Source organism: Gymnoscopelus braueri (assembly GCF_963280865.1).
Source record: "Gymnoscopelus braueri genome assembly, chromosome: 20".
NCBI classification, from domain to species: domain Eukaryota; kingdom Metazoa; phylum Chordata; class Actinopteri; order Myctophiformes; family Myctophidae; genus Gymnoscopelus; species Gymnoscopelus braueri.
In genome coordinates this window covers 9,370,077-9,397,808 of record NC_137622.1, presented here as the reverse complement: position 1 = coordinate 9,397,808, position 27,732 = coordinate 9,370,077, and the positions used below count along the sequence as shown (strand labels likewise).

Here is a 27,732-nt window from a genome sequence, read left to right as displayed (position 1 = left end):
TACTCAAATACAAGAACCGCTGGGGGCGAGCGGTCCGCGAAAGAAATGGGGGCGAGTGTGTTTTGGGGCGAGCCTTCCGGTTACCGTGGACAGGACTTCCCTACACAGACAGACAGACAGTAAACAAACAGCTCCATAATGTAACGTCCTACACGAGGAAGAAGGGATCGCATTGTCTCCGAAAAACTTCAATGAACTTTTATTTCTCACAAACCAAACCGCAACTTATATAATCTATACGGAGTCGGGAATAGGCTACTATACCCAAAAGCAAGAATAACGTTATTACATGTTTACATGCAACAACATAATATGTATTCCTAGGTAAGTTTAAAGTTGCCAGTGTTATTTCCTGGATAGGAAGCGTGTCTTGTCTTTATGCCGATATTGACACAATACATTTAAACGTGAGGCGAGCCACCAACCCACCAGACACACACAGACAGACCCACCGACCCCCAGACACACACAGAGAGAGAGAGAGACCCTTAACATTAGGCCCGGGCGGCCATCACTAGCCAGCTTTAGCTTTAGCATTAGCCTCTGCTCTCCCAGAGGATACATAGCTGCTGCCTGCGGTTGAACTTTTCCATTCCTTCCAGATCTCTGATTTCTCAAACCCCCTCGCCACGGATGATTCCCCCCGAATCATCCGTTGCGGCGCGGCGGACAGATCGCGAGATGTGCGTGAAATCACCGCAAAGAAGTGAGATCACTCCCGTTACGTACCCTTCTGGATGTCAAAATCAACGTTCCCAATTCAGCAGATTTCTTCTTTCAACCCCCTCTTTTCGCTCAGACAATGAAATCACAACGTCCGATCATCAATTCTAATCATGATTGTGACGTATCGGCAGACAGGAGCCAATGGGGGGAGCCGAGGGGTCCGTCCGGTTCCCCCTTGTCCCGCCCACCGTTGACTTTGCTCAGGAGGAGAAAGAGATGGAAGAGAGAAGGAGAGAAAAGGAGGTGGGGAGATGGAGGCATGGAAGGAAAGGGTAGAAATTAGACAGATGGATGGACTGGAGCGATGAAGAGAAGGAGAGAAAGGAGGTGGGGAGATGGAGGCATGGAAGGAAAGGGTAGAAATGAGACTGATGGCTGGCTGGAGTGATGAAGAGAAGGAGAGAAAAGGAGGTGGAAATGGAACTTATCTTTCTCCGCCTCCTTTCTCTCCATCTCTTCATTGCTCCATCCATCTGTCTCATTTGGATGGAGCGATGAAGAGAAGGAGAGAAAGGTGGTGGAGAAAGCGACTGAGGGATGGATGGAAGAGAAAGGAGGAGAAGAGGTCACGACCATGATGACACAGATCTCAATTCAAGATTAAATTATTTTTTTTTGTAACATCTTATTGTATGAGTAGCCTACACACGAGTAAAATTCCACAGCATTGTAGCTGCAATAACAACAATAACAATCTACAAAACAACTTTTAAGTGGTCAAACTAGTAGTCTGTGTTACTGTTTTAATAGTTTAAAGCCGGTTTGTCGGCTGACTGAAACTGCCTGTGATCTCTGACTGACCTCAGACAAACAGGATTTGTATCAACAATTCAATGCCATTAAAATGCTTTATTGGCATATGGCACATAACAATTTGTGCCAAGATGTCTAAATACAAAGGGAAAGTCATAAACTTTACAGCTTTTTGTTGATCTATTTTTAATGTATTTAACTAGGCAGACAATTAAGAACGAATAGATTTTTTTACAACTCTGGGCTACAATAAATTAACATTCAGGTGAAAAGCAAATAAAAACAAAGCAATATTATGACAATAAAAATGAATGCAGAGTTTGTTTTTGGAACCTTCAACAAAATAAGATGAGCAGAACGGGTGTTGTATAGTAGATGAGGTATGCAACAAATGACACAGATGGTGGGGGGAGGGGGTTGGGGGCAAACCAAGGATAGTTTTGTATATTAAAATGAAGCAATGAATATTTCAGCAGGTGTAAAGATGGCCAGTTTAGAGAGGAGTATACAGTGTGGTGTGTCCTAAAGGGATCATTTGCAGCAAACTGGATAGCAGAGTGATAGAGGACATCCAAGATTTTGTAAGCCAGCCCTTGCAAGCCGATCTGCAAATTACATCCTCATTGTTAAACGTGGGAAGGATGGTCATTTGTACAAGGGTTATTTTAGAAGAGGAAATGAAAGTGGAACGCATCCTGTAGGAAACTATTTTTGGTTACTTTAGAGGTCAAGCACTTTACAGCTTTTGCATAAGAACCTGTTGTTGGTCGCTGTTCTATTATACAATAATAATAATAAATCGTATTATTATTATTATTATTATAATTATTATTATTATTATTATTATTATTATTATTATTATTATTATTATTATTATTATTATTATTATTATTATTATTATTATTATCATTAGTGAGGAACCAGAACATTTTTTTTTAACTTTTATGTATCTGTACACAAGATGGAACAAGAAAGAACCTTGATAAACTGTCAAAATACATGAATTAATAAAACAAAATCTATAATTACTTACATGCTTGTATATGAATATTTGTAAGTGTGCATGCCTGCTATGGGTGTTGCTGTGTCTTGCGAGGGCACAGATGATAAATTATATGTTTGTAGATTATATTTTAACTTGGTTACAGGTTAATAATTGGCAGTGAGTGTTTGGCATGGCCTCTCTGTCATTCCAGTTTCCATAAACAGCTGTGGGAAACTTCTTTTTTCTGAAACTTCGTTTCTAAGTTACACTTTCCCACACACAGCTTGATAGTCGACATCTAAGGATAGTCTAATCAAAACATTTATTATTTTAAGATTAGATGTCCTGTATTTTTTTGTTTTTGACAGTATAGCCTGTCTGTAGACATTTTCAGCCATGAAACAGCAGGAGTCGTGTTACAGGGTTCCCACAGCAATGCAAATCATGAATGGAGCTTTATGCCTCTAAACCCAAGACTTAGTGCATTGATTTAACCTATTAATCGGTCAAGATTATGTTTAAGTTTATTGTCACATCAAAAGTTTACAGGTGTAAAAGAGTGGGTGGAATTTTTCATACAAGCTCAGCTCCAGTTGCTTTGCAGTTTGAAAAATACTCATTAGAATGAAGGGTTCATGGTTCAGGTACTCTTGATAGTTAAAGGGAGGTTTCTTAGACAGAAGCATTATTAATAATAATAACAATAAACAAATACAATAACAACGTGGAAAAACGAATAATGAATCAAAAAGATGCAGTTTGACAGTTAAGGTGCTGTGCACAAGGTCTTCTTACTGTGTGTACATAGTCTATCTATTATAAACATCTGCATGAAAAAGCTGTGAAGTGACCTGTGCCAGTGTCCATGGCATTGTTCAACACACAATAGAAAAAGAAACAAAATAAACATACATTACTTAGATAGTAAGGCACAGTGAAATGGATGATGACTTTAGAAAAGTAAGACACAGTGGAATAGATGATGACGAATATTACACTCTCTTGTGCAAGAAGACATAACATTTAGCAGCAGATATCAGACATACATGTGTGCATTAAGATGCCAAGTATGCCAGCATTGGAGTGTATTCAAGGTCATACAGTATGTGCATGAAGTGACAAGGCTGTGTAGCAGCGAATGACATGGCACCAGACCTCAGGTCTTGCGCAACAGCCCGATAGTTGACAGGTGGTTCATACAAGTATGTGTTTGTGAATTTGTGAAATGTTTGTATTAAAGGGGAATTTTGGATCATTTATTTCTTACCTTTTCTATGATGTTATGATATCCTAGGATGAATGGTACAGTAGACAAATTTCATAACTCCATCCCAGGTCCGCCACAGCAAAAAACGTGCACCAGGCCTTGCGCTAGATCGCATATTTTGATGGTCCAAAATTCCTCCATAAAGAGCTTGCTGAATAGCAGCTGGACCGATTTGTGAAAAACAAGTAAAGGGACTGGAGGCTGGAACTATTTAAACCCTACAGAATATACTTTTTTGTATGACAATTTGTATGATTTCTTCTTTGGCCTAATGGGAATGTCCTTGCAAAGTTTCATGGCAATCGGATGCTGCGTCCATTATGTAGATGCCAATCTTAGCCAGTCAGGATGGAATATAAAAAATCGGACAGATCCGTCTTCATCACATGACTATAGAGATAATGTGTACCGATTCGCGTGATGTTTGGACAAAATCTGTAGGAGTAATATAAAAAAATTGTTTTGCAAAAATCAGCCTCCTGGTGGTGCTATACAAGGCCAATGTGAAAACTTTGGGGGAGAGGTTTTTCCTTTGCCTCTTGGGAGTGTGAGTGCAAAGTGTCACACCTGTCCAGTTATAGGTAAAAACGTGAATTGGCCTGATATTGCGCCACCATGAGGCCGATTTGAAAAATATAGAATAGCATTTCTTCCTTGGCCTAGTAGGAATATGCTGCTGTGCATGCAAAGTTTCATGGCAATTGGACGCTGCATTCATGATTTGAGGCATTTGTCCAAAACGGACTGGCACTCCTGCAAACTTTGGAAGCCAATCTTTGCAGGATGGAATATGAAGAATTTTACAGATATGTCTTGATTTATGAGGGTTGCCAACCCTCCTTGATTCTGTAGGAGTTTCCTTGATTTTGACCACATCTCTTCGAGGACTTCTTGATTGTAATTGATCCTTGATTTCTCCTTGATTGGGGGATTTCTGCCATTTTGCATGGCAACCTGTGTCAGAGATAAACATCCCTGCAAGTGTAGTGGAACGCAGTGAGCTGGGATTGAACCCAAGGCTCCCACTCGCCAGTCCGACGTGTTACCAGTCATGCCAATAGGGCTGAGCCCGATTGGCAGGTCTGTTGCACGCCGATTCTGGCTAATTTGACTGTGGGGGCTACAATCACCCCCCCGATCTTTGGAGCGCGTCCTCGCGCTTCACACTTCACGCCGTGGACCACCGTACACGACGTCCCTCATGTCCCTCACGCGAGGATATTACGCTCCTCGTCCTGCCGACTACGCCAGATTGTAGTGGAACGCAGTGAGCTGGGATTAAACCCGAGGCTCCCACTCGCCAGTCCGACGTGTTACCAGTCATGCCAATAGGGCTGAGCCCGATTGGCAGGTCTGTTGCACACCGGTTCTGGCTAATTTAACTGTGGGGGCTACACAAGCAAGCCACTTTAGGGTTGGCCCAGCTGCCCCAGCCAGGGACAATTTGCGCTGTTTGTTGGGTTTGACAATTCACATGCAAATCATAGGCTGTATATTGCTTTTCTGTTGGAAAGTGTGAATGGTTCTCTCATGCTCCAACCCCCCCCTGTCTGTCTGTCTATCGGTCTCTCTCTCTCTCTCTCTCTCTCTCTCTCTCTCTCTCTCTCTCTCTCTCTCTCTCTCTCTCTCTCTCTCTCTCTCTCTCTCACTATCTCTCTCTCTCTCTCTCACTCTCTCCCAGTCGCTTAATGTATATATTATGACTGAATGAACTCCATTCCCACATACAGTGTACATATACACTCATGTAGTTATAAATTGTAATAGCATCCAATCATAAAAAGATATTAACTTTTAAGTGATGAATGGTTATTATTAAAGATGGCTCTTTAATTGCTTCAGTCATCAAATCAATTTCTGCAGGCCTACTTTTAGCCTTTTAATGGATGAAATTACAAAATGTACCCATCATTATCCAATGCTAGTAAAGCATGAAAAGTAGGCCATCAAACTCCCTAAATTCACCAGAACACAGGAAATTACATCTACCCTGTTAAAAGTTTCTGGAGGACGACCCCCAGACCACCCCGCTAGGGCCCGGGGGCGTGGTCAGTGGCAGCCCCCCACCCTCCCCAATCTCTTTGATTCTCACAGTCAAATGTTGGCAGGCCTGAGAGATGACTAGATAATGTGTACCGATTTGCGTGATGTTTGGACAAAATCTGTGCTATAACATGCCGATGTGAATAATTTGGGCCCGAGGTTCTGCTCTGGCCTCCAGGCAGTGTGTGAGCACAGTTTCAGTTGATCGGGCCAACGGTGCCAGAGATGAGCTGTACACAGACAGACGGACACACACAGATACATAAGGACGGACAGGGGTGAAAACTTAAGTGGCGTACATACTAGACGGAGATGGGGATTGACGTACGTCGGGGGTGAGGAACTGGTACGTTCTTTACGTCAGTGCATTCAGTGCATTCTTATATGCGTGATTAGGGACAAGAGGCTATTCATCCTCCAGAGGGAAGCAGTGAACGTACGCCAGGTACGTCAGGTTGAGCTCAGAGCTCAACCTGACGGATGACATAATCGACGGACAAACCCCCCATCCCCCCTCCCCTTTTTGGTCTCCCCCTCCGTTCCTTATGCTTACTTAAGGGTCTTACGTCGAGTATGAATAGGCCGTCTTCGCCACGCCTTCGGCCTGGCAGAGGCAATAACAAATGAATGAGGTATGTAAATCAGTGGATCAGAGTGAGGTGGGAGAGTGTTGTATGAGTGATCAGTGGTTAGATAGAAATGTTGTATGGCGAGAAACAAAGTAACACACACAACGAAACCAAAATGGGCACCTTGCCCAGAGGAGAGAGATAGAACAAAAGAGACACAGCCTTGGCCCTGTTCATGGCCTGTAGCTGGTTAGAGACCTTTAATTGAAGCACTTTGAGGTTTTTGAGATTTTTCGGACACCAGAGTGAAAGTGGTTAAATTAAAGGCCTCTAACCAGCTGCAGGCCATGAACACATCAGCTACCTGTGTTAAAGTAACTGTGCAAATTAAGAAGAGCATCGAACAGTTTATGGATCCTTGGAATAAGCAAAACATAGATAACGTAAAATCAACCTGGAAGAAGGACCTGAAAGTTCACTATGAAATGGCTGATTGGAAGGCGAGCATCCTTTCCTGTTGTTGTACATTTTGCTGCAATAGACGAGACTCCTTACAAAATGTTGCATAGAAATCTGTGCACCGGATTGTTCTGCAATCTCAAAATTCTGGTCCTCAATTTCCAAAGAGGTAAATATTATTTTCAAATGCAAAATTGAAAAGAAACCAGGTCTATTTCTACGTAGCCTTCCAGAACGGACCATGTCCCTGAACTCATCTAGTGTTATGCTTCTCCAAAAATGATTAGTTCTGGCTAGGAAATGTATTATTTTTAATTGGATCATGGATAAACCACCAACAGTTACAAAGTGGTACCGGGAAATCTATAAACTTTTACCCATGGAGAGAATGAGTGCTAGGTCTAAAGGCAATGAAGATATCTTCACAAAATATGCACACCTTTGCTTGACCACTTACCATCTGATATGGTTGTCCTCAGTTAGAGACTTGAGTGTCATGTCTGTTAACCCATTTGACTGACAGTGAACGACTGCTGTAGTATAGCTATCAGAGGGAATGCATGATATGTCTGTTGTTATAGCTGATGAGATGTTTTTTTTTTTTTTGTCTACAGTCTGCTTTTCTGTGTTTTCATTGTATTATGTGTAAGTGCTTTTTATTTTCCTTGTCTTAAAAATAAAATAAATGTTGATGTAAAAGAATGTTACTCATACCCTGCTGTGCCCAAATAAATAAAAAGATATATTTAAAAAAGAAGAGCAACAAAAGAGACATGACCAGTGACCTGCCGGTCAGGTAGACAGGCCCGGGGTTTGGGGTTTGTTTCCCGGCTCCTTCGGCTTACTGCCGAAGTGCCCTAGAGCAAGACACTGAACCCTCACACACACGCACACACGCACACGCACACGCGCGCACACACACACACACACACACACACACACACACACACACACACACACACACACACACACACACACACACACACACACACACACACACACACACACACACACACACACACACACACACACACACACACACACACACACACACAGCTACATTTTGAGTCTTAGCCAGTGTGAATTAGCCTGGTAAACCCTCCCTCCGGAAATCTCATTTCCATTTGATTCCAGGAGTGAGTCTGGCATGAAGGCTTGTATGGGCGTTTCTAGTGCATTACCAAATAACCGAGCCAATCAGCGTCCTCGCTCATTGTTTTGTGATTGACAGCGGGGGTAGGCCAATCAGGTGGAACCCGAGTGGTTCACACGTCATTAATCAATACACCTTTCATACAAGCTGCTCATTAACATCAAAGACAAACCAATTACTCCTGGTGATAATCACTGCAGCCTAAAGTGGCTTAATTGGACATCAAAGGGCCACTTGGACATCAAAGCTACATTACTCCCGCCCAGCTCCAGCCCACAGCCAAATTGCCCATATAGGTCTGCAGGCCAGACTCACTCCTGAAATAAAATACAAATGAGATTTCTGGAGGGAGGGTTTACCAGGCTAAGTGTGAATGGCGAGAGCCTATATGTAAAATGACCACTGGGAAAACTGATGAAATATTGAACCACTATGCAGTTCTTCTAAGAATGATACACAATCACTACAAGAACTGTCTACATCTCATCTATCTATCTGTCTATCTATGTCTTTGCTTGATTTCTTCATCTAATAATAATCCTATCTATTTTTTTGGAGGACAGAGGTGGTGTGTGTGTGTGTGTGTGTGTGTGTGTGTGTGTGTGTGTGTGTGTGTGTGTGTGTGTGTGTGTGTGTGTGTGTGTGTGTGTGTGTGTGTGTGTGTGTGTGTGTGCGTGCGTGCGCGCGCGCAGCGCGCGCGCGCGTGCGTGCGTGCGTGCGTGCGTGCGTGCGTGTGTGTGTGTGTGTGTGTGTGTGTGTGTGTGTGTGTGTGTGTGTGTGTGTGTGTGTGTGTGTGTGTGTGTGTCTTTCCATGGAGCAGTCAATGACGTCATGTGGTGTTTCAGGTGCTCACCAGGGGGCGCTGGGGCCACAGATTACACACAAAAAGAGGCAGCACTGTCTCTCTCCAGCTGATGGCAACCTCCCCAGTTTGTATGAACTTAAAATGTGACATAAGACCTATATGTCTGTGTCTGTGTCTGATGTGGAATATACAACACAACAAGACGTATAAGCACACAATAGAATAGGGCCTTTATTTGTTAGAAATGCTGTTCTGGAGTTATTGGTTTAATTTGGCAAAGGGGTGATGACAGAAAAATTACAATTTTGTCACCTCCTTTCCTTTTCTGTATGAGAGAGACGAGAGAGGGTGGATGGATGGGGGAGAGAGAGAGAGAGAGAGAGAGAGAGAGAGAGAGAGAGAGAGAGAGCTTTCCCTATATGGTGTGTGCGTTGCAGCATTCCCTGGGTCTGTGGGAGAGAGAGTGGTGGTCCTTGTGATGCAGCAGCGAGAGGAGGAGGGAGGGAGGGGGGGAAGGGGGAGAGGAGGGGGGGGGGGGGAGGAGGGGGGAGAGGAGGAGGGGGGGGGGGTCGCTCCATCACTGGATCCACTTCTCACTGCTGGCGGGAAGGCACGAGCAGTGTTGCCATGTCTGCTTATTATAAGCGGCCTTGGTCTTGTTTCTCCGTAAATCATTTGTATTAATTGTTTTAAAAATTTCTGTTTTTAAAATGCTGTTTATTTTTGCTGTTGTTTTTATCATGTTTTATTGCTTGGTTGAATGCTTGATTCTGATTGGTCAATTGCTGAATTCAGCGGTGTGTTATTTCTGAATGATGACCGACGCTGTCTAATCAAAGACTCAGAGCACCTGCTGCACTGCTTGATTTGTATGCCTGTAGGCTGTATCCAACATGACAGCCATGTAAAACTTGTAAACAAACGAATGTCATGTCACACACAATGTCATTTACAGCTAAACTTTGCCCTCAAGAATGTTTTTGAAAACATCTGAAGCGAGAAATAGACAATGCAGTAACTAAATATTATTCTATTTGATCAACACTTCCTGTTGTTTTCGAGGTGACTGTGTTGCTCTGGATGGACGCCAGCAACACTTATGGAATACTTTCATTACCGTAAGCAAGGTAATACTTCGTTTAAAGTGTAATTATTTGGGCTTGTTTAAATATATATATATATATATATATATATATATATATATATATATATATATATATATATATATATATATATATATTGTGGTTCTTAAACATTTGCATGTCAAGGACGCCCAAATGAATGTATCTCTCTGCAGACCAACCATCTGAAATGGTTTTTAACTTACAAATGTATTCCAATTCCAAATATTAAACTTTTTATTTTCAAGATCTTTTTTGAAAATAGCAGATCTACAGATCGGCTATTTTCAAAAAGCCAATAAAGTCCTCATGTGGCTAGTGGCTTTTTTGCTCTGCTGCATTTACAGTAAATTAACTTTAAAATAATCTAAAGTATTTTTGTGTTTTTGTTTACTGTAATCTTTTCACCTGTAATTTCAGCTATTTGTATTTGTTAGTTTACAATAGCCTATGTATTGTGTGTTGAGTACTGACATTTTATAATTTTGTATTCGTAATTGTATTTGTTTGTATGTTTTTATGTGTACCCCAGGAAGACTATGGCACCAGCTAATGGGGATCCTTAATACAATCTGAAATATTTATTTTGGGCTTGTTTTCATAGACCTGGTTGCTCTTTTCTCTCATAAAATCTGGCAACACTAGGCACGAGAAAGAGAGAGAGCGAGAGAGGGGAAGAGAGAGAGGGAGAGAGCGAGAGAGAGAGAGAGAGAGGGAGCGTGCGTGTGTGTGCGCGTGGATTGCACCACCGTCCGCATCCTCGTTCACCGTTATTTCTGCAGGCGGACATCATGCTCTCCTCCGATGGATGGAGAGAGTAAGATCCTCTGTTCTTTTTTATTTTTTCTCCTCCGTAGATGTTCCTCATCCAGTCGTTCCAGATGTGACTGAGTCATTTTTGTGAGTGCTGCTGCTGCTATTATTAATCATCTCGGGGAGGAGGAGAGACTGCTGTGACAACATGGCTCTGGTTATGGAACCCATAAGTAAATGGACACCTAAGCAAGTCCTGGACTGGATGAAAGGTAATGTTGGACTGCTGCATCAGGCTAATGATGAGGATGATGATGATGATGATGATGATGATGATGCTATGGCCAGTGAAGGGCCACACAGTGTGCGTGTGAGCGTGTGCGTGCCATGCATGTGTGTGTTGAGGAAAAATAACCATTTCAATCTTCATCTGCATGCTTATTATCTGTGCTTCTATCCCCCCCTTCTATAAGTGAAAATAGCTGATCTACAACGCTCACAACGCCTCGCGCTGCGAGGCGTTGTGAGCTTGTAGATCTGCTATTTTCACAGTGGGAGACGGATTGGAATGAACTGAAAGTAAGCGGGTTGTTAAAGTATGGGGGCCATAGGTAATAACCACAGCGGGGGATTCTGTCATGTTGCCTCTGTGTCTTGGGAGCAGCAGGGATTCTGTCATGTTGCCTGCATGTGTCTTCAGAGCAGCAGCCCAGCGCCAAGCCAAGCCTATAGGGCTGCATGCAGCTGCCTAGCTGCAGCCCACACACACAACGGCTCTCATCAATGAAATGTGCTACATTACCCCCCCCCACACTCTCTCTCTCTCTCTCTGTCTCTCCCCCCCCCCCCCCCCCCCCCACGATCAATGACATGTTGTAAGGCCTTGCCCATCTCACGTAGACTATATGGGGTGTGCAACATTCACCATGAGCTAATTGTGTGTGTGTGTGTGTGCGTGTGTGTGTGTGTGTGTGTGTGTTTGCACGATTATTGTGTGTGCATCTATAGGTAGTCTATATACTGAGTGAGTGCGCATCCGTGTGTGTGTGTGTGTGTGTGTGTGTGTGTGTGTGTGTGTGTGTGTGTGTGTGTGTGTGTGTGAAAACACACACACACATACATGCCACCCCCCCCTCCCCCCATACAGTTGGGGTCCAGCACCACGGACAGCGCTCAGCCTGACTGGCCATATAAGGAAACCGCAACGAACAGTCGCTTTAAAAGCGTTGCTTCAATGCTTCGCAGGCGAGAGAAGCCTCCCTTTGAACCAGCCTGTATGAATGAGTAATCACTAATCATGCGTGGGAGTGCATTTTGTGGAGAGGGGATGCACACACACACACACACACACACACACACACTCGCACACAAGGGATGGGGGAGTTGGGGGTTGTCCCGCAATCCCCCATTCCACTTGTGAGAGTGACATGTCGTATATTGTATGAGGCAAAGCTGTGAAAAAGACCTTCACGCGGATACGTTAGCTGATGTAATACGAGACTGTATTTGGGACATAGTTTTGGGTGTTACAGTGATGTTGTATTTGGGATGTGGAGGGTGTTGCATGATAAGGTGATAATGTATTTGGGTGGTTTTTGGTGTTAAGGTGATGTCATATTTGAGATGTGGCTGTCAAGTGTTAAGGTGATGTTGTATTTGGGTGGTGTTGGGTGGTAAGGTGATGTTGTATTTGTGTGGTGTTGGGTGTTAAGGTGATGTTGTATTTGGGTGGTGTTGGGTGTTAAGGTGATGTTGTATTTGGGTGGTGTTGGGTGGTAAGGTGATGTTGTATTTGGGTGGTGTTGGGTGTTAAGGTGATGTTGTATTTGGGTGGTGTGTTGGGTGGTAAGGTGATGTTGTATTTGGGTGGTGTTGGGTGTTATGGTTATGTTGTATTTGGGTGGTTTGGGTGGTAAGGTGATGTTGTATTTGGGTGGTGTTGGGTGGTAAGGTGCTGTTGTATTTGGGTGGTGTTGGGTGGTAAGGTGATGTTGTATTTGGGTGGTGTTGGGTGGTAAGGTGATGTTGTATTTGGGTGGTGTTATGGTGATGTTGTATTTGGGTGGTGTTGGGTGTTATGGTGATGTTGTATTTAGTTGGTGTTGGGTGTTAAGGTGATGTTGTATTTGGGTGGTGTTATGGTGATGTTGTATTTGGGTGGTGTTGGGTGTTATGGTGATGTTGTATTTAGTTGGTGTTGGGTGGTAAGGTTATGTTGTATTTAGGTGGTGTTGGGTGTTAAGGTGATGTTGTATTTGGGTGGTGCTGGGTGTTATGGTGATGTTGTATTTGGGTGGTATTGGGTGGTAAGGTGATGTTGTATTTGGGTGGTGTTGGGTGTTATGGTGATGTTGTATTTGGGTGGTGTTGGGTGGTAAGGTGATGTTGTATTTGGGTGGTGTTGGGTGTTATGGTGATGTTGTATTTGGGTGGTGTTGGGTGTTATGGTGATGTTGTATTTGGGTGGTATTGGGTGGTAAGGTGATGTTGTATTTGGGTGGTGTTGGGTGTTATGGTGATGTTGTATTTGGGTGGTGTTGGGTGGTAAGGTGATGTTGTATTTGGGTGGTGTTGGGTGTTATGGTGATGTTGTATTTGGGTGGTGTTGGGTGTTATGGTGATGTTGTATTTGGGTGGTGTTGGGTGGTAAGGTGATGTTGTATTTGGGTGGTGTTGGGTGGTAAGGTGATGTTGTATTTAGTTGGTGTTGGGTGTTAAGGTGATGTTGTATTTGGGTGGTGTTGGGTGGTAAGGTGATGTTGTATTTGGGTGGTGTTGGGTGTTAAGGTGATGTTGTATTTAGGTGGTGTTGGGTCAGGGTGGTAAGGTGATGTTGTATTTAGTTGGTGTTGGGTGTTATGGTGATGTTGTATTTAGTTGGTGTTGGGTGTTAAGGTGATGTTGTATTTGGGTGGTGTTGGGTGTTAAGGTGATGTTGTATTTGGGTGGTGTTGGGTGTTAAGGTGATGTTGTATTTGGGTGGTGTTGGGTGGTAAGGTGATGTGGTATTTTGGTGGTGTTGGGTGTTATGGTGATGTGGTATTTGGGTGGTGTTGGGTGGTATGGTGATGTGGTATTTGAGTGGTGTTGGGTGTTATGGTGATGTGGTATTTGAGTGGTGTTGGGTGTTAAGGTGATGTTGTATTTGGGTGGTGTTGGGTGTTAAGGTGATGTTGTATTTGGGTGGTGTTGGGTGTTATGGTGATGTTGTATTTGGGTGGTGTTGGGTGGTAAGGTGATGTGGTATTTGAGTGGTGTTGGGTGTTATGGTGATGTGGTATTTGAGTGGTGTTGGGTGTTATGGTGATGTGGTATTTGGGTGGTGTTGGGTGTTATGGTGATGTTGTATTTGGGTGGTGTTGGGTGGTAAGGTAAGGTAAAATTTCAGCCAATCAGGAGAAACTCCCCATTTATCAGCTTAATTTTTTATAGTGTTCCAGTTCCAATTTTGTCTGCTCATTTCTTTGTGTCATCACTTCCAATTTCACTTGTTTAATCTATATCCTGTTTGAGTTCTCTATCCTGATTGGATAAAATTGGTATCCCGACCTGAAACTGTTTATTAAAGAGAAAGACAAACACTATAGTAATGAGTACTATCAGAATATAGAGCTATTTAACACTTATTTTAACCACAGAAAATCACTACCTTTAAGGTGAGGTTGTATTTGGGTGTTGGGTATTAACCCATTAAAACCGCGAACGCATCTGTGTCATTTTAGATTTTAGCGTTGGCTATTAAAAAATAGCAGATATTTACAAGCTTGTAAATCTGTTATTTTTGAACATTTCTTAAACATTTCGAAAGAACTACTGGTTCAGAAGGCATTTGTACTGCATGTGATGAAGAGTAAAAAAAAGACTTGTTACTGTAACGTTGGGTAAAAGGCAGTATAGAGACTGAATTGAAGTCCGGTTGAAAAGGCCAGGCTTGGTTATGTGGGTTGTTCCACTGCCGCCTCATACCGTGTGAAACAGAATGAGTTCGATCTGATTTCAGTCTCCCTCAGTAAGTTGATATTGGTCCTGTATACCAATGGTTCTCAACCTTTTCAAGCCGTGACCCCCCCAAAATAATCATATTTGAACTGGGGACCCCCCCCCCCCCATCCTGACAAGCACTTGGAATTGTAGGAGTTGAGGCATTACATTTAGTTTGACTCTGTTCCACTGATAAATATTGTGAAAAATAGCCGATATACAATGCTATTTTCACAATTGTTGCCTCTTTCTTATATTATTTGACAATTTGGCCAATGTTTGACCAGTTTTTATAGTAGGCCTATAGTTTATTGATTATTTTTGATGCAGTAATGGTCTTTTTTTATTTAATTTATTTTCTTTTAATTTTCTTTAGGTATTAAAAAGGACCTTAAATTGTCACTTTACTGTCCTCTGGAGACCCCCCCCCCAAAATCACGTGGGGACCCCCCTGGGGGTCCAGACCCACAGGTTGAGAACCACTGCTATATACTGTATATATGTTATAAGTGTTTGTGTGTCGGACTCACCTGTGTGCTCTAGCATGGAAACCAGACCCTAAATATTGGTTTGTTATTTGATATCACAACGTAAATGTATACAATTATGGTGAATGACTGTGGAGACGATGATGGACTATTACATGTCATATGCTGGCTCTGGATGAGCAGAGTTCCTACTTCATTTAGGCCAGTGGTTCTCAACCTGTGGGACGGGGCCCACTGGTGGGCCGGGAGGATATTGCAAGTGTGCCCCCAAACAATTGACAAAACAATTTTTATGATAATATAACATTAATATGAAATACCAATAAATTAAGTTAGTTCCACTGATTCAAGCCTCAAGAACACAATCGATTGTTTGATCATTGATCATTGATTGAAAAAAGCACGTGGCCCACCCATTTGAACAGTTAACAGGCTGTCGTGTAAGAATAGGTTGAGAACCATGGATTTCAAATGCTCTGGAAAGAGGTTGTATACTGTATGTAGAAATTTGTATTTGGAATTTGAACAGCAGAAGCGTCAGAAATCATCTTCCTTTCAGTGAATCCAATCATATTCTAAAGCCTTTCCTTTTGTACTGCAACTAGACTATTCTGTAATTTACTAACGCCTACAGTACATCAGTGTACGTCTTAAAGTGAAACCATCTTGTGCTTAAATGGTGTGGGACAGACCTGGTCTTTAAATACTGCCCGTGCAAGGAACATAAAACTACACAGCTAACTCCACGACTTCCTCTCTCGGGCTCCTCAGAAAACAGGTTTGGGTTGCGCAGTGGTAAAGTTCCTGTGGAGGTCGTGGGTTCGAATCCACCATGGTGCATCCCGCTCTGTCGAGCGTCTACACCAGTGGTCGGCAACCTTTTTGACATGAAGTGACAAGTTTTCATTTTCTTGATGTCAGTGTGCCATATCAACGTTTAGTTTAATTATGACACCACATCAAAATGTAATATTTACATCTGATTTTGATTGTCCATATTTTATAACAACTTTTCTATTTATTTTCTTTTTCTTCTTTAGAAATATTTTCTTTCACATCAGGATGTAATGGTCATTAGACTGATAGATAGATAACAATAACCCCACCTATCTCCCAGACTCCCTCCCCAGTCAGAGTTAGGAGTTTGAATGAATGTAGAATTATATGCAGGATGTAATTTGTATATAGATGCGAGGGGACTTACTTTAAGTGACTAAACTTTATTTGAATTTTTTAATTTAAAAGAAAAATCCTCTCTCACACTTGTGCCAGTGATCACCCTCCCCTGTGCCAATGTGAGCACCCGTGGCTAAGGTTGCCTACCCCTGTTTTACACGAACACAATTGACCCGTGTTCTGGGGAGGGAAGCCGAAGCGGGGAGGGTGATAATTGTCACTGCACGTAATCCTATGGGCTGTGGCCGATACCTGTCAGCAGGGAGTTTTGGGGCGGGAGGAGTAGGACGAAGGCTCTACGTCCTCTCGGTAGGGGCTCCTCACTGGTAGATGAGTCGGTAGGATACAACAGCAGTGACAACACAGGAATGTGTGTGGGGAGAAAGCAATAGTCATTATGACTAAATTGCAGAGAAAAGGGGGTAAAAAGCACCCAAAAAAAGGAAACAAGTTTGGATGATAAAGAAGAGACACAGACATCACAGACTTATCATTAAGATTGTCATCATCTCTCAAAAGGCAGGAGATGAAGACAAACGATCTTTTAGGCCAGTGATTCTTAAAGTTGTGCCCAGGGACCCCCAGGGGTCATTGAGTGTGGTTCCAGGGGGTCTCCAGCAATATGAGGAAGAGATAAGGTCAATGTATGCATTAAAATGTTTTAAAACATTTCAACGTAGGAAAAGATCCTCTTTGGACAGGCTTTCCTAACAAGTTTGGAAAGCTATCAGAAGTTCTGATTGACGTCAAAATGTAGTTAGTTATCTCACCTCCCTTTCCGAAAAACTAAGTGTAGAAGTCGGAAGGAGCATGTATTGCGCTTTGGAAGTTAGCACAATGAGAGAATGTATAAGAATGACTACTATTCATTTCATTCAGGTTTCACTCTATCCACTGTTATCCTCCCGCCTACAGTACAGACAGTTATCTAACAATAACAACCCTCTCTTATGGAGGTCCCTGGCACAAAACCTTGCCAAATGGGGCAGACTAATATGTATCAATTTGGGCATGAAAATGTTGCAAAAAAAAGAATAAATAAAAAGCGAAGCTTTTCAGGTCGTCAGCATCTGAAGCCTTACCGCCCTCCTCTTGAAAATGTTTCTAATTTCCTGTTTCCTGTTCCTCTTTGCCTGGGCCTTGTAGGGTAAAGTCCACCGTGGGTTAATGTTACTGTCCTCTCTGAGACGGATGTGATAAATGAGATGAAACTAAATCAGTGTCAGAGCACACCTTTTACATATCTGATTGCTTCCTCTTTTGCACAGTGGAGAGGGGCTCTGGATCACTTTTGAGGGTCTTTTCCATAGTGTGGAGGACCTTGACCATTGAAACCCCTATATGTACTTCATGTGTCGCAACGCGTTGTGAGCTTGTAGATTGTCCATTTTTCTCTATTTCTTTCTAACACAAATGTGTAGACAACAATTGATTTTTCATTTATTTATTTGTAAAACAAAATTGATAAAAAAAAAGGTAATATTTTGTCCAAAATAGGAACACCAGTTTAAGGCGGTTGATCCCTTTAGTTGTCCACTAAAGTGTGCTTGGAGGACATGACAATGGCTTCATCAGCCCTATGCCCTTTATTCTTACCGCAGAAGTCTTGTTTCCGATTAAGGTACTTCTTTATCCTCCGCCCAGTGAACATGTTGGAGAAACTATATCTCGACAAATTGGTCTGAAAAATGTGCTGAGTAAAAAGCATTGGTATAAGAAGTATATGCTGAGCAGGCGTTTTCCCCCAGATTTGGAATATTGCTGACCATAGCCAAATGAGAGAAACAACTATAAATCAGTCTGATTAGAGGGACATTACTGTGTGTTTTCTGACATGTTGAAGTGTCAGCCTTTTATGATGCCGTAGTGTGAGTTGTTGCATTCGTTGCATTCGTTCGCACCGCGTCGCATGGGTCCATGTGGTTAATTGCCTTGGTGGTCGTACCGCATACATCTTTATGCACTAAAGTTTCACATCGGGCAGAAACTCGTAGAAGTGAGCATTTATTTTGTGTTGAGATGTAGTATGATAATATTTGACCTCATCTGCTTTTCATTTGGATATGTTTATGGTGTGGTATCTGATCCGTATGTTATGTTATGAAATATACAACAGTGGAAGGCGCACAACAAACTGTTAATGATATACATTCTAATTCTAACAACATTCTAACATCCTATTTGATACGTTGTTGTACGGAGTATTTTCGGCTAAATGACAATGACATGCCCAAAATAGTGACGCCAGGTTAAAAGTGGCAACGTCCTGTTCCTGCTAAATGTCATATTAATATTCTACGTTTAATAGCTCCATTTAAATTATGCATATTTTCCACACGAGACCAAACAACATCAGCTTGATTTGCTGTGAAGCATCTGGGATGATGGAGTGCTCGTCTAATTGTGGCGCTGACAACGTCCCCTGCACGCCGCGGCCCGCAGACATTCATCAGAGGGACAGATTTAGGGCTGTACTCTCTCCTTGTGCCACATCCTTCACCTACAGCATAAAAAACAGACACAATTTATTGTGTTAAACCAAACAAGCCTCATCGTCCCCCCCCACAGCAAAGTTACAGGTTGCCAGACACCTCTCTCACATTTCTAGAGCTGTCAATATGTGAAAGAAAGGCTCTGAAGGAGCTACTGAGGCAAACTCCAGTGGAGCATAAACATTATTATTATTATTTTAAAGACACTGCTAGCTAGCTAGCTAGCGGGTCTAGCAGACTACTGTCCCTGGCTGCGAAGGACGGACGCTTCCAGTAGCAGACAGTGTTGCCAGATTCTGTGAGAGAAACAAGCAACCAGGTCTAGGAAAACCAGCCCAAAAGAAGCGACTATGGGCCACATGAGCACTTTAACATATACATCAGCTATTTGAAAATAGCAGATCTACAAGCTCACAACGCGATGCGACGCGTTGTGAGCGTTGTAGATCGGCTATTATCAAATACAATCTTGCGGGGAAATTATAATAAGCAGATCTGGCAACCCTGGTAGCAGAGCACTACCGCCGGGCCTCACAGAAAGATGACTCATCAGCGTTTGTTTGATTTGAACGCCCACACTGGAGGAGTTTCCTCTGTGTGTGTGTGTGTGTGTGTGTATGTCTGTCTACGTATGCAGTATCCGTGTGACGCTCACATATCTGTGAGTGATGGAACAAAGATAAAGGGACGGTGGCTCCAACACTTTATGTCACCTGACATCAGGGGACCACGGATGCATACTCAAATGGAGAACTCCCAGCTTTGTTGTGCAGGACTTTGCTTTTGTCTCTTCCTGCACTTGTGAAATGGCCCTCGGGGCTTTATTCAGAGCACGAGAAGTGAAACTAGAACGTAAAAAAATATATTGTATTGTATGATTTGGATGATTTCAAAACGAACGTGCCGAACCGTTACGGCGTGATGTCTCATTGCATGACACGTCTGACCATGAGATGTACAAATTCTAACACATTTTTAGCTTGGAGCCTTTTCGGGGGGAGCCTAATTTGCATAAATATGCGCCGCACACATGCCTAAGCGATAGTGATGTCTGAAACAGTAAGATGTGTGTGAGACTGTGGAGTGGAATGTTGATGTCTCTATGGCTCTATCTGCACTTTGCTAAGACGTTTGACTGACATAATGTGCTTTCAGTGAACTAAAGAAGAGCATGTCAGGGGTGCAACGGTTCTATTCGAACAATAATACAGAATAATATAATTATAAAAGGTGTATTTGATTTTTTTTGGCCAATTTGTATTAAAAAATATGATCAAATTATCAGAAAACGTGCTTCTCGATTATTCGAAGAATTGAAAAAGTAATCAACAGAATAATCGCTGAGAAAAGAATCGATAGTTACTTGCAGCCCTACAATACATTCGGTTCTCATATGTCTCATTCACATACTGACAGTAGTGATCATTCCAGATACATATAAACCACGTTTGAAAATGGTCGGGACGGCCCGACCGTCTGCGAGCAAGTCGGGAGAGGCTAAAGATTGGATCTTTGAACCCCTCAGACCTCAGGATAATTCGCTCCCGATCTAGAGTGTCACACAATAGAAGATTTAATTTAATTTTATTTTGATAAAAGAAATACAAGTAATCACGATATAACTTAGACTCAGGATAAACACATGGAAGCGTAACAAAACACTTGTTTCCAGTGTGGTCCAGATCTACAAGCTGTACAATTATATATATTTTTTAAAGTGAAACAAAGTGGTTCCGTGTGTCTGTGGGTTCTATAAATATCGAACCATTGAAAAGGATTAACAAGATCTTGTGACTAAATAACAACTACACTGGATCCATTGGAACATAGCAGGTTCTTTTTTCTGTTTCCTGAGACACTTTTGAAAATAAGAGGTTTCCACCCAACAGCCACGGCGTCGGTGGGTCAGACAGGTGTGAGCAGTATTTTGGACATGTACTGCAGTGGTGTAAAGTAACTAAAGTACATGTACTCAAGTGCTGTACTTAAAGGGATATTTCACTTTCAAAAAAACTTTTGGTCATTTTATCGTCTACTCAGGCCTTTGTGAACCCCCCAGACAGTTTTTAAGTTGCTTGATTGATTATTTAGATATTTGATATTCATTTTATCAGACACGCCCCCTTCCTATACAAACCCATTGTAACTTCAAACTTCATTTTAACCGTGTTAGATTCATCAAAAACACCCGTCCTTGGTTCTGGTGACTCACCCTGCCCTCCTAATGCGTGAGGGGGCCGTGTTTTTTCAATTACTTTTTTCATTTATTTGTAATATTTTTTTTGGAAAATGAAAACAATAAAATACAATACATTTTTTAAATCAAATAAATGAAAAAAGCAATCGAAAAAACACGGCCCCCTCACGCATTAGGAGGGCAGGGTGAGTCACCAGAACCAAGGACGGGTGTTTTTGATGAATCTAACATGGTTAAAATTAAGTTTGAAGTTACAATGGGTTTGTATAGGAAGGGGGCGTGTCTGATAAAATGAATATCAAATATCTAAATAATCAATCAAGCAACTTAAAAATTGTCTGGGGGGTTCACAAAGGCCTGAGTAGACGATAAAATGAGCAAACGTTTTTTTGAAAGTGAAATATCCCTTTAAGTACAATTTTGAGGTAGTTTTACTTTACTGGAGTATTTCCAATTTTCAGTACTTTTACTTCTACTCCACTACATCTCAGAGGCAAATATTGTACTTTTACTCCACTATAATCATTTGAAAACTTTAGTTACTAGTTACTTTGCAGATATAAATTATAATTTATTATAAAACATACATTAACCACTTTAGCCCTATTTATACATAGGCTATTTGAAAATAGCCGATCTACAAGCTCTACAAGCTTGTAGATCTGCTATTTGAAAACAATTTAGTACTTTTACTTTTGGTACTTTTACTCAAGTAACATTTTGAACACAGGCCTTTTACTTGTAACAGAGTAGTTTTATATTGTGTATATGTAATGAATGAGACAATGTAGTTGCTGTTTCAGCTGCATTAACCACGTATGGTTGAGCGGAGTACCTCAGGGCTCTATGCTAGTGTATTTTCCGTTTTCAGCCAAAGCTTTCCCCACAATACGGATGCTGGGGTTTAAGTGGTTAAAGGTTAGGGTATGGTTTATTATGGACACACACACACACACACACACACACACACACACACACACACACACACACACACACACACACACACACACACACACACTAAAGAATGAGTAGATGTATGCATACACACACACATGCATGCACAGCACAGGCAGCGTGTGTTCATCACCCATGTTGCATATTATGTGTGTACAGGAACACACACACACGCACGCGCACACTTTAGAGCAGCAACTTTAAGTGGGGCATCGGTAGCCATGGAAACCAGATCTGATCGTGTCGGAGTCATAGCACATGTCATAAAATGGGGAAGCATGCATAAACGCGTATGCACATGCAAGTACGCATGCAAACGCGCACACAACCACGCACTCACAGACACACACACACACACGCACACACACACACACACACACACACGCACACACGCACACACACACAGACACACACACACACACACACACACACAATCTGTAGACTGTATGCACTCTCATACACAATTATGCACATACTGATAAAGACACGTAATACTTATGCCTACAGACACACACGCATGCATACACGCACACGCACACACACACACACACACACACACACACACACACACACCTCCTGTGTCATAGCCTGAGGAGGGAGAGGGAGAGATGCAGTCAGGAATGGGAGGCGCAGAGCGAAATAAGGCAAAGCATGAGAAGCGTAAGATGGGGGAAGGAAATGAGAGTGAACGAGTGGCATAGAGAGAGATAGAGAGAGAGAGAGAGAGAAAGAGGAGTGGAGAAGGAGAGATGGAGCAGGCATCATGTCAAAGCAGCCCCTCTATCTGGCCAGCTGAGGTTGAACTCCACTGTTGGACAGAGAAGCCTGTGTGTGTGTGTGTGTGTGTGTGTGTGTGTGTGTGTGTGTGTGTGTGTGTGTGTGTGTGTGTGTGTGTGTGTGTGTGTGTGTGTGTGTGTGTGTGTGTGTGTGTGTGTGTGTGTGTGTGTGTGTGTGTGTGTGTGTGTGTGTGTGTGTGTGTGTGTGTGTGCATGCGTTTGGAAAAGTTACAGTTCAAGGATCTACTGTATGTCTAATTTCATTAACTTGACCACAATCCTATAGCTTCCCATATTCCAGGGGAGAGAATATAGCTTATCTACAAGTTCACAACGCGTCTTGCCTGTTGGAGACCGGCATCTGCCTCATGTTTGTTTGAAAGTACTTTCTGTTCTTTGGGAAGACAGTAGGAAGGATGGCAGAGAAAGGACACAGTGACATGGAGTCACTGGCAGGTTTGATCCTCAGCCAGTGAGCTAACAGAGACACACATCTTAACCAATTCAATACGGGAACGCATCTGTGTCGTGATTCTAGCTATAACCATTATTTTATACTTTTGGCTATTCAAAAATAGCAGATCTACAAGCTCATAGCGCGGCACCCTATGGGCTTGTAGATATGGAATTTGTTTGCAAATCTATAATTGAATGTATATTTTTTTCAAGCGAATATCTTTAACTCAAATCTTTGCTTCTGGGCGGGGGTGGGGGGACCTGGAACAAAATATATTCATTTTGGGGGTCCTTGAAAAAGTTTGAGCACCAGTGATATATAGCAACGTACGTTTTTTCAAAAAACTGTTTGGATTTAGAAGACATTTGTAGAATCCCCAGAAGCAAAGATTTGAGTTGCAAATATTTGCTTTAAAAATATATATATTCAAAGACTTGCACACATTTTAAGATTTTTCTAAAATAACAGCTGTAAATGGTGCATTTATATAGCGTTTTTATCCAAAGCGCTTTACATAGATTGTGCATTACATTCACCCATTCACACATTCATACATCGATGGCGGAGGAAACCATGCAAGGGACCAACTAACCTGCTCATCGGGAGCAGTTAGGGGTTCAGCGTCTTGCTCAAGGACACTTCGACACTAACTCTGGGGGAGTCCGGGATCGTACTGGGAACCTCGCGGTTGCCATCTGGCTGCTCTACCGGCCACTCTACCCCTGAGCCAGTTATGAGCTGTACAAGCTCGTAGCTACTGTCTGCTATTCTTTTAATAGCCAAAGAAATCAAAAAATGACACAGATGCTTTCCCGGTCTTAATGGGTTAACCTTAGCGTCCCTATTCTAACATTCAGTGAAAATAGCAGATGTGCAAGCTCACACAACGAGCTTTTCGGCGATATGACATTTTAGACATCAAAGTCCAGGGGCCAATCCCAGCACCTTTTTTAGCCTAATTATTCAGAAAACCCCAGACCACAGAAAATCCACTGAATGTTCAAAGTTTATTTTTTTGGGGTGTAATTGAGGTCATAAAGAAAAAAAAGAAAATGAATGTCATGAAATCTTTACATTTTGAACCATACAAGGTTCATTTGTACACTCTCAGAGTTATGGGGGACCACTGCTATAGATATGACAACTGATGTCATAAGACGACTGACGTCACAAACTGGCCACATGAAGTCCAAGGTCCACAGGGCAGCCATGCTGTGATTAGACCCAGTTTTATTATTCAAATGCCGTCATAAACTGAAAAGGCACAGCTGTGTGGTGTCACTGACGAGACTGTCTCACCTCCCCCCCAGATTTTGGACAGCTTCAATGACACATTGATTTCTCCAGTGGTGTAAAGTAACTAAGTACATTTACTCAAGTACTCTACTTAAGTAGAATTTTGAGATACTTTTACTTTACTGGAGTATTTCCAATTGTCTATACTTTTACTTCTACTCCGCTACATCTCAGAGGCAAATATTGTACTTTTACTGCACTACAATTATTTTAAAACTTTAGTTACTATTTACTTTGCAGATATAAATGATTACATTAGTAAACATACATTAACCACTTAAGCCCTGTTTTATACCTAGGCTATTTGAAAATAGCCGATCTGCAAGCTCACAACGCGTCGCAAGATTCAGTGAAAATAGCAGATGTGCAAGCTCACAACGAGCTTTACTTGGGTCTACTTCAGTTTCTCAATTACAGTCTGTCCATACTGTAATCTGCAAGTGATCAGATTGAATTTGTTCAGTCAGATTGTCAACCTACTGCATCTACAGAGGTTGCTGTGGTAATGACATGCCGACATAGGTTGGGAGTAATGTTTAATTTATAATCTGTCATATCACGACGCTCTCACTCGGCAAAACTAGCAGATCCACAGATCCACAGGCTCGCAGTGCGTCTTAATACGAGCTTGTAGATCGGTTATTTTCAGTGAAGTGACACGTTGGTTGCACAGCAAAGTATAAATTAGGCTTCAGTGTCTTGAGTGTCCTGGCTGAGACACATGTTTAGAAATCAGATTTGAATCACATTTCAAACCACCTAGGAATGTGGTTTCAAATCAGTTCCCATGTGTTTTTGTTGCAAAGTACAAAAGCATTGGTATCAAAATGTACAAAAGTAAAAGTACTAAAATGTTTGAAAATAGTAGATCTACAAGCTCACCGCGACGCGTTGTGAGCTTGTAGATCGCCTATTTTCAAATAGCCTAGGTATAAACTAGGGCTAAAGTGGTTAATGTGTGTTTTATAATGTAATCATTTATATCTGCAAAGTAACTAAAGTTTTCAAATAATTGTAGTGGCGTAAAAGTACAATATTTTCCTCTGAGACGTAGTGGAGTAGAAGTAAAAGTATAGACAATTGGAAATACTCCAGTAAAGTAAAAGTACCTCAAAATGGTACTTAAGCACAGCACTTGAGTAAATGTACTTAGTTACTTTACACCACTGGTTACAGGCTAGATTAGTGACAACAACTAACAGTATAAACGCAAAGACAAAGAGACAGAACGAAGCCCAGAGGAAAAGGTATAGTCTGCCGTGTTTACTGTGATCGTGGCTTCCTTGGAAGGTGATCCTGCTAAGGTACGAGCAGTGGCTGTGACCGCTGGTGAACCGGTGCACAGCAAAGGAGAAAGCACAAATAATCACTGACTGCTGGAGCATCCTGGTTACCACAAGAGTTGGCATGGCAACCAATTCCATAGAAATTATCACCACGGTATAATATGCCATGGAGCGGTTACTTTGACACTGACTTGATGTACTATATGCTTTGAATAAAGGACTGAAATAAAATACGGGCAATATCAGTTTTGCTGTTCATGTCTATTGAGGGGGGGTTTTATTCTTTGGCTATTCAAAAATAGCAGATATACAAGCTCATAGCACGGCACAGAGTGCCGCGGTATGAGCTTGTAGATCTGCTATTTTTGAAATATTTTGAAAATGTGTTCAAATCTTTGAATATAATTCTTTTTGAAGTGTACATTTGTAACTCAAATCTTTGCTTCTGGGGGGTCCCTGGAACAAAATATTTTGAGATGGGGGTCCGCGGCCAAATACATATAATTTTGGGGGTCCTTGACGTGAAAAAAGTTTGAGAACCACGTGGTCTAACAATCAATCAATGCACGAGAACTATATTTTCTCCAGCATGGGAACATTTTCTCTGTCGTTATCCACACGCGGAGGCTGACCATGGCACTTACTTTCCATTAACATATAAGCGTGGTCCTCTTCACACACCACTACTCTGTCATTTGATTAGCGGTAGAAAGGCAGATTTGTGACATGCAAGGCAAGGTTAAAGGCTCACAGCTGTCTTCACATGTGTCTGTAATCACTTGATATTCTCTCAGGTCAACCAGACACTCACAGACAGTATAGCACACTAGCTGCTGAAGCTCCGTATAGCTTGCAGCTTGACCTCCTCTCTTACTGGTTCCCTCGTTTCCTTCAGATTGCCTCTAGACGCCCCAGTTAGCAGTGGGGTAAAGTAGCTAAGTACATTTACTCAAGTACTGTACTTAAGTACATTTTTTAGGTATTTTTACTTTACTGGAGTATTTCCCATTTTCAGTACTTTTACTTATACTCCACTACATCTCAGAGGCAAATATTATACTTTTACTCCACTACAATTATTTGAAAACTTTAGTTACTAGTTACTTTGCAGATATACATTATTATATTATAAAACATACATTAACCACTTTAGCCCTATTAACCCTATTTTAAACCTATTTGAAAATAGCAGATCTAAAAGCTCACAACGCGTTGCATCACGACACGTTGTGAGCTTGTAGATCTGCTATTTTCAAACATTTTAGTATTTTTACTTTTGGTACTTTAAGTACATTTTGTTACCAATACTTTTGTACTTTTACTCAAGTAAATTTTGAATTCCGGACTTTTACTTAGAGTACTTCTACATTGCAGTATTGATACTTTTACTTAAGTTAAACATTTGAGTACTTTTTCCAACACTGCTCGTTTCCTTCAGATTGCCTCTAGACGCCCCAGTTAGCCCGGGTACGAGAGGGAAGAGGCGCCGGTGCACTTGAAGGCTTACATATTGCGGAGCGCAAAATGCCATGCTCTTAAGAATATTCTGTCGTGATGTCATGAATATTTCACGGTGGGAATTATTTTTAGCGGCGTGCCGCGGTTTATTTTAGGTTTGGCCGTGCACTCAGCGAAGGCACTTAGTCCTCCAGCAGGAGGTCTATACAAATGTAGTCGACGGCTACGGGACAGAGCTCTGTGTTGCTTGTGCAGAGTCCCATGGTTACAGTGACTCACGGGTCGCATAACATGAAATTGTCACTTTTTACACATAGTGTGTGGTCTTCGTAGCCCTGTCTGTGACCTAGCTCCCCCTTCACCGCAGCCCCAGGACTCCTGTGATGTTAACCCTTACAAGACCTGAGGCCGATTCTACAAAACCGAGTCTTCTAAACCAGTTAGTTCTCAACGTTTTCGTGTCAAGGACCCCCAAATTGATATATGTATATCGGACCCCCATCTGAAAATGTTTTGTGCCAGGGACAACCCAGGAGA

At 42.0% G+C, this 27,732-nt stretch overlaps 2 protein-coding genes across 7 annotated transcripts in view; one reads left to right on the top strand and one right to left on the bottom strand.

Annotated features, from left to right (window-relative positions):
• The window catches only part of hdx (highly divergent homeobox), a 29,189-nt gene extending 27,643 nt beyond the window's left edge, over positions 1 to 1,546 (bottom strand). For all 6 annotated transcript variants that reach the window (XM_080416930.1, XM_080416933.1, XM_080416934.1 and 3 more), the window contains exon 1: positions 730 to 1,546. The gene's annotated coding sequence lies outside the window, so the exon portion shown is untranslated. The remainder of the gene's footprint in view (positions 1 to 729) is intronic.
• A 9,296-nt stretch (positions 1,547 to 10,842) lies between these two features.
• LOC308076562 (connector enhancer of kinase suppressor of ras 2) overlaps positions 10,843 to 27,732 on the top strand; it is a gene marked incomplete at both ends in the record, with an annotated part of 126,308 nt that continues 109,418 nt past the window's right edge. Inside the window, one exon of the mRNA XM_080416926.1 lies at positions 10,843 to 10,906. Within this exon, the coding sequence (XP_080273052.1) occupies positions 10,843 to 10,906 (64 nt within the window). The remainder of the gene's footprint in view (positions 10,907 to 27,732) is intronic.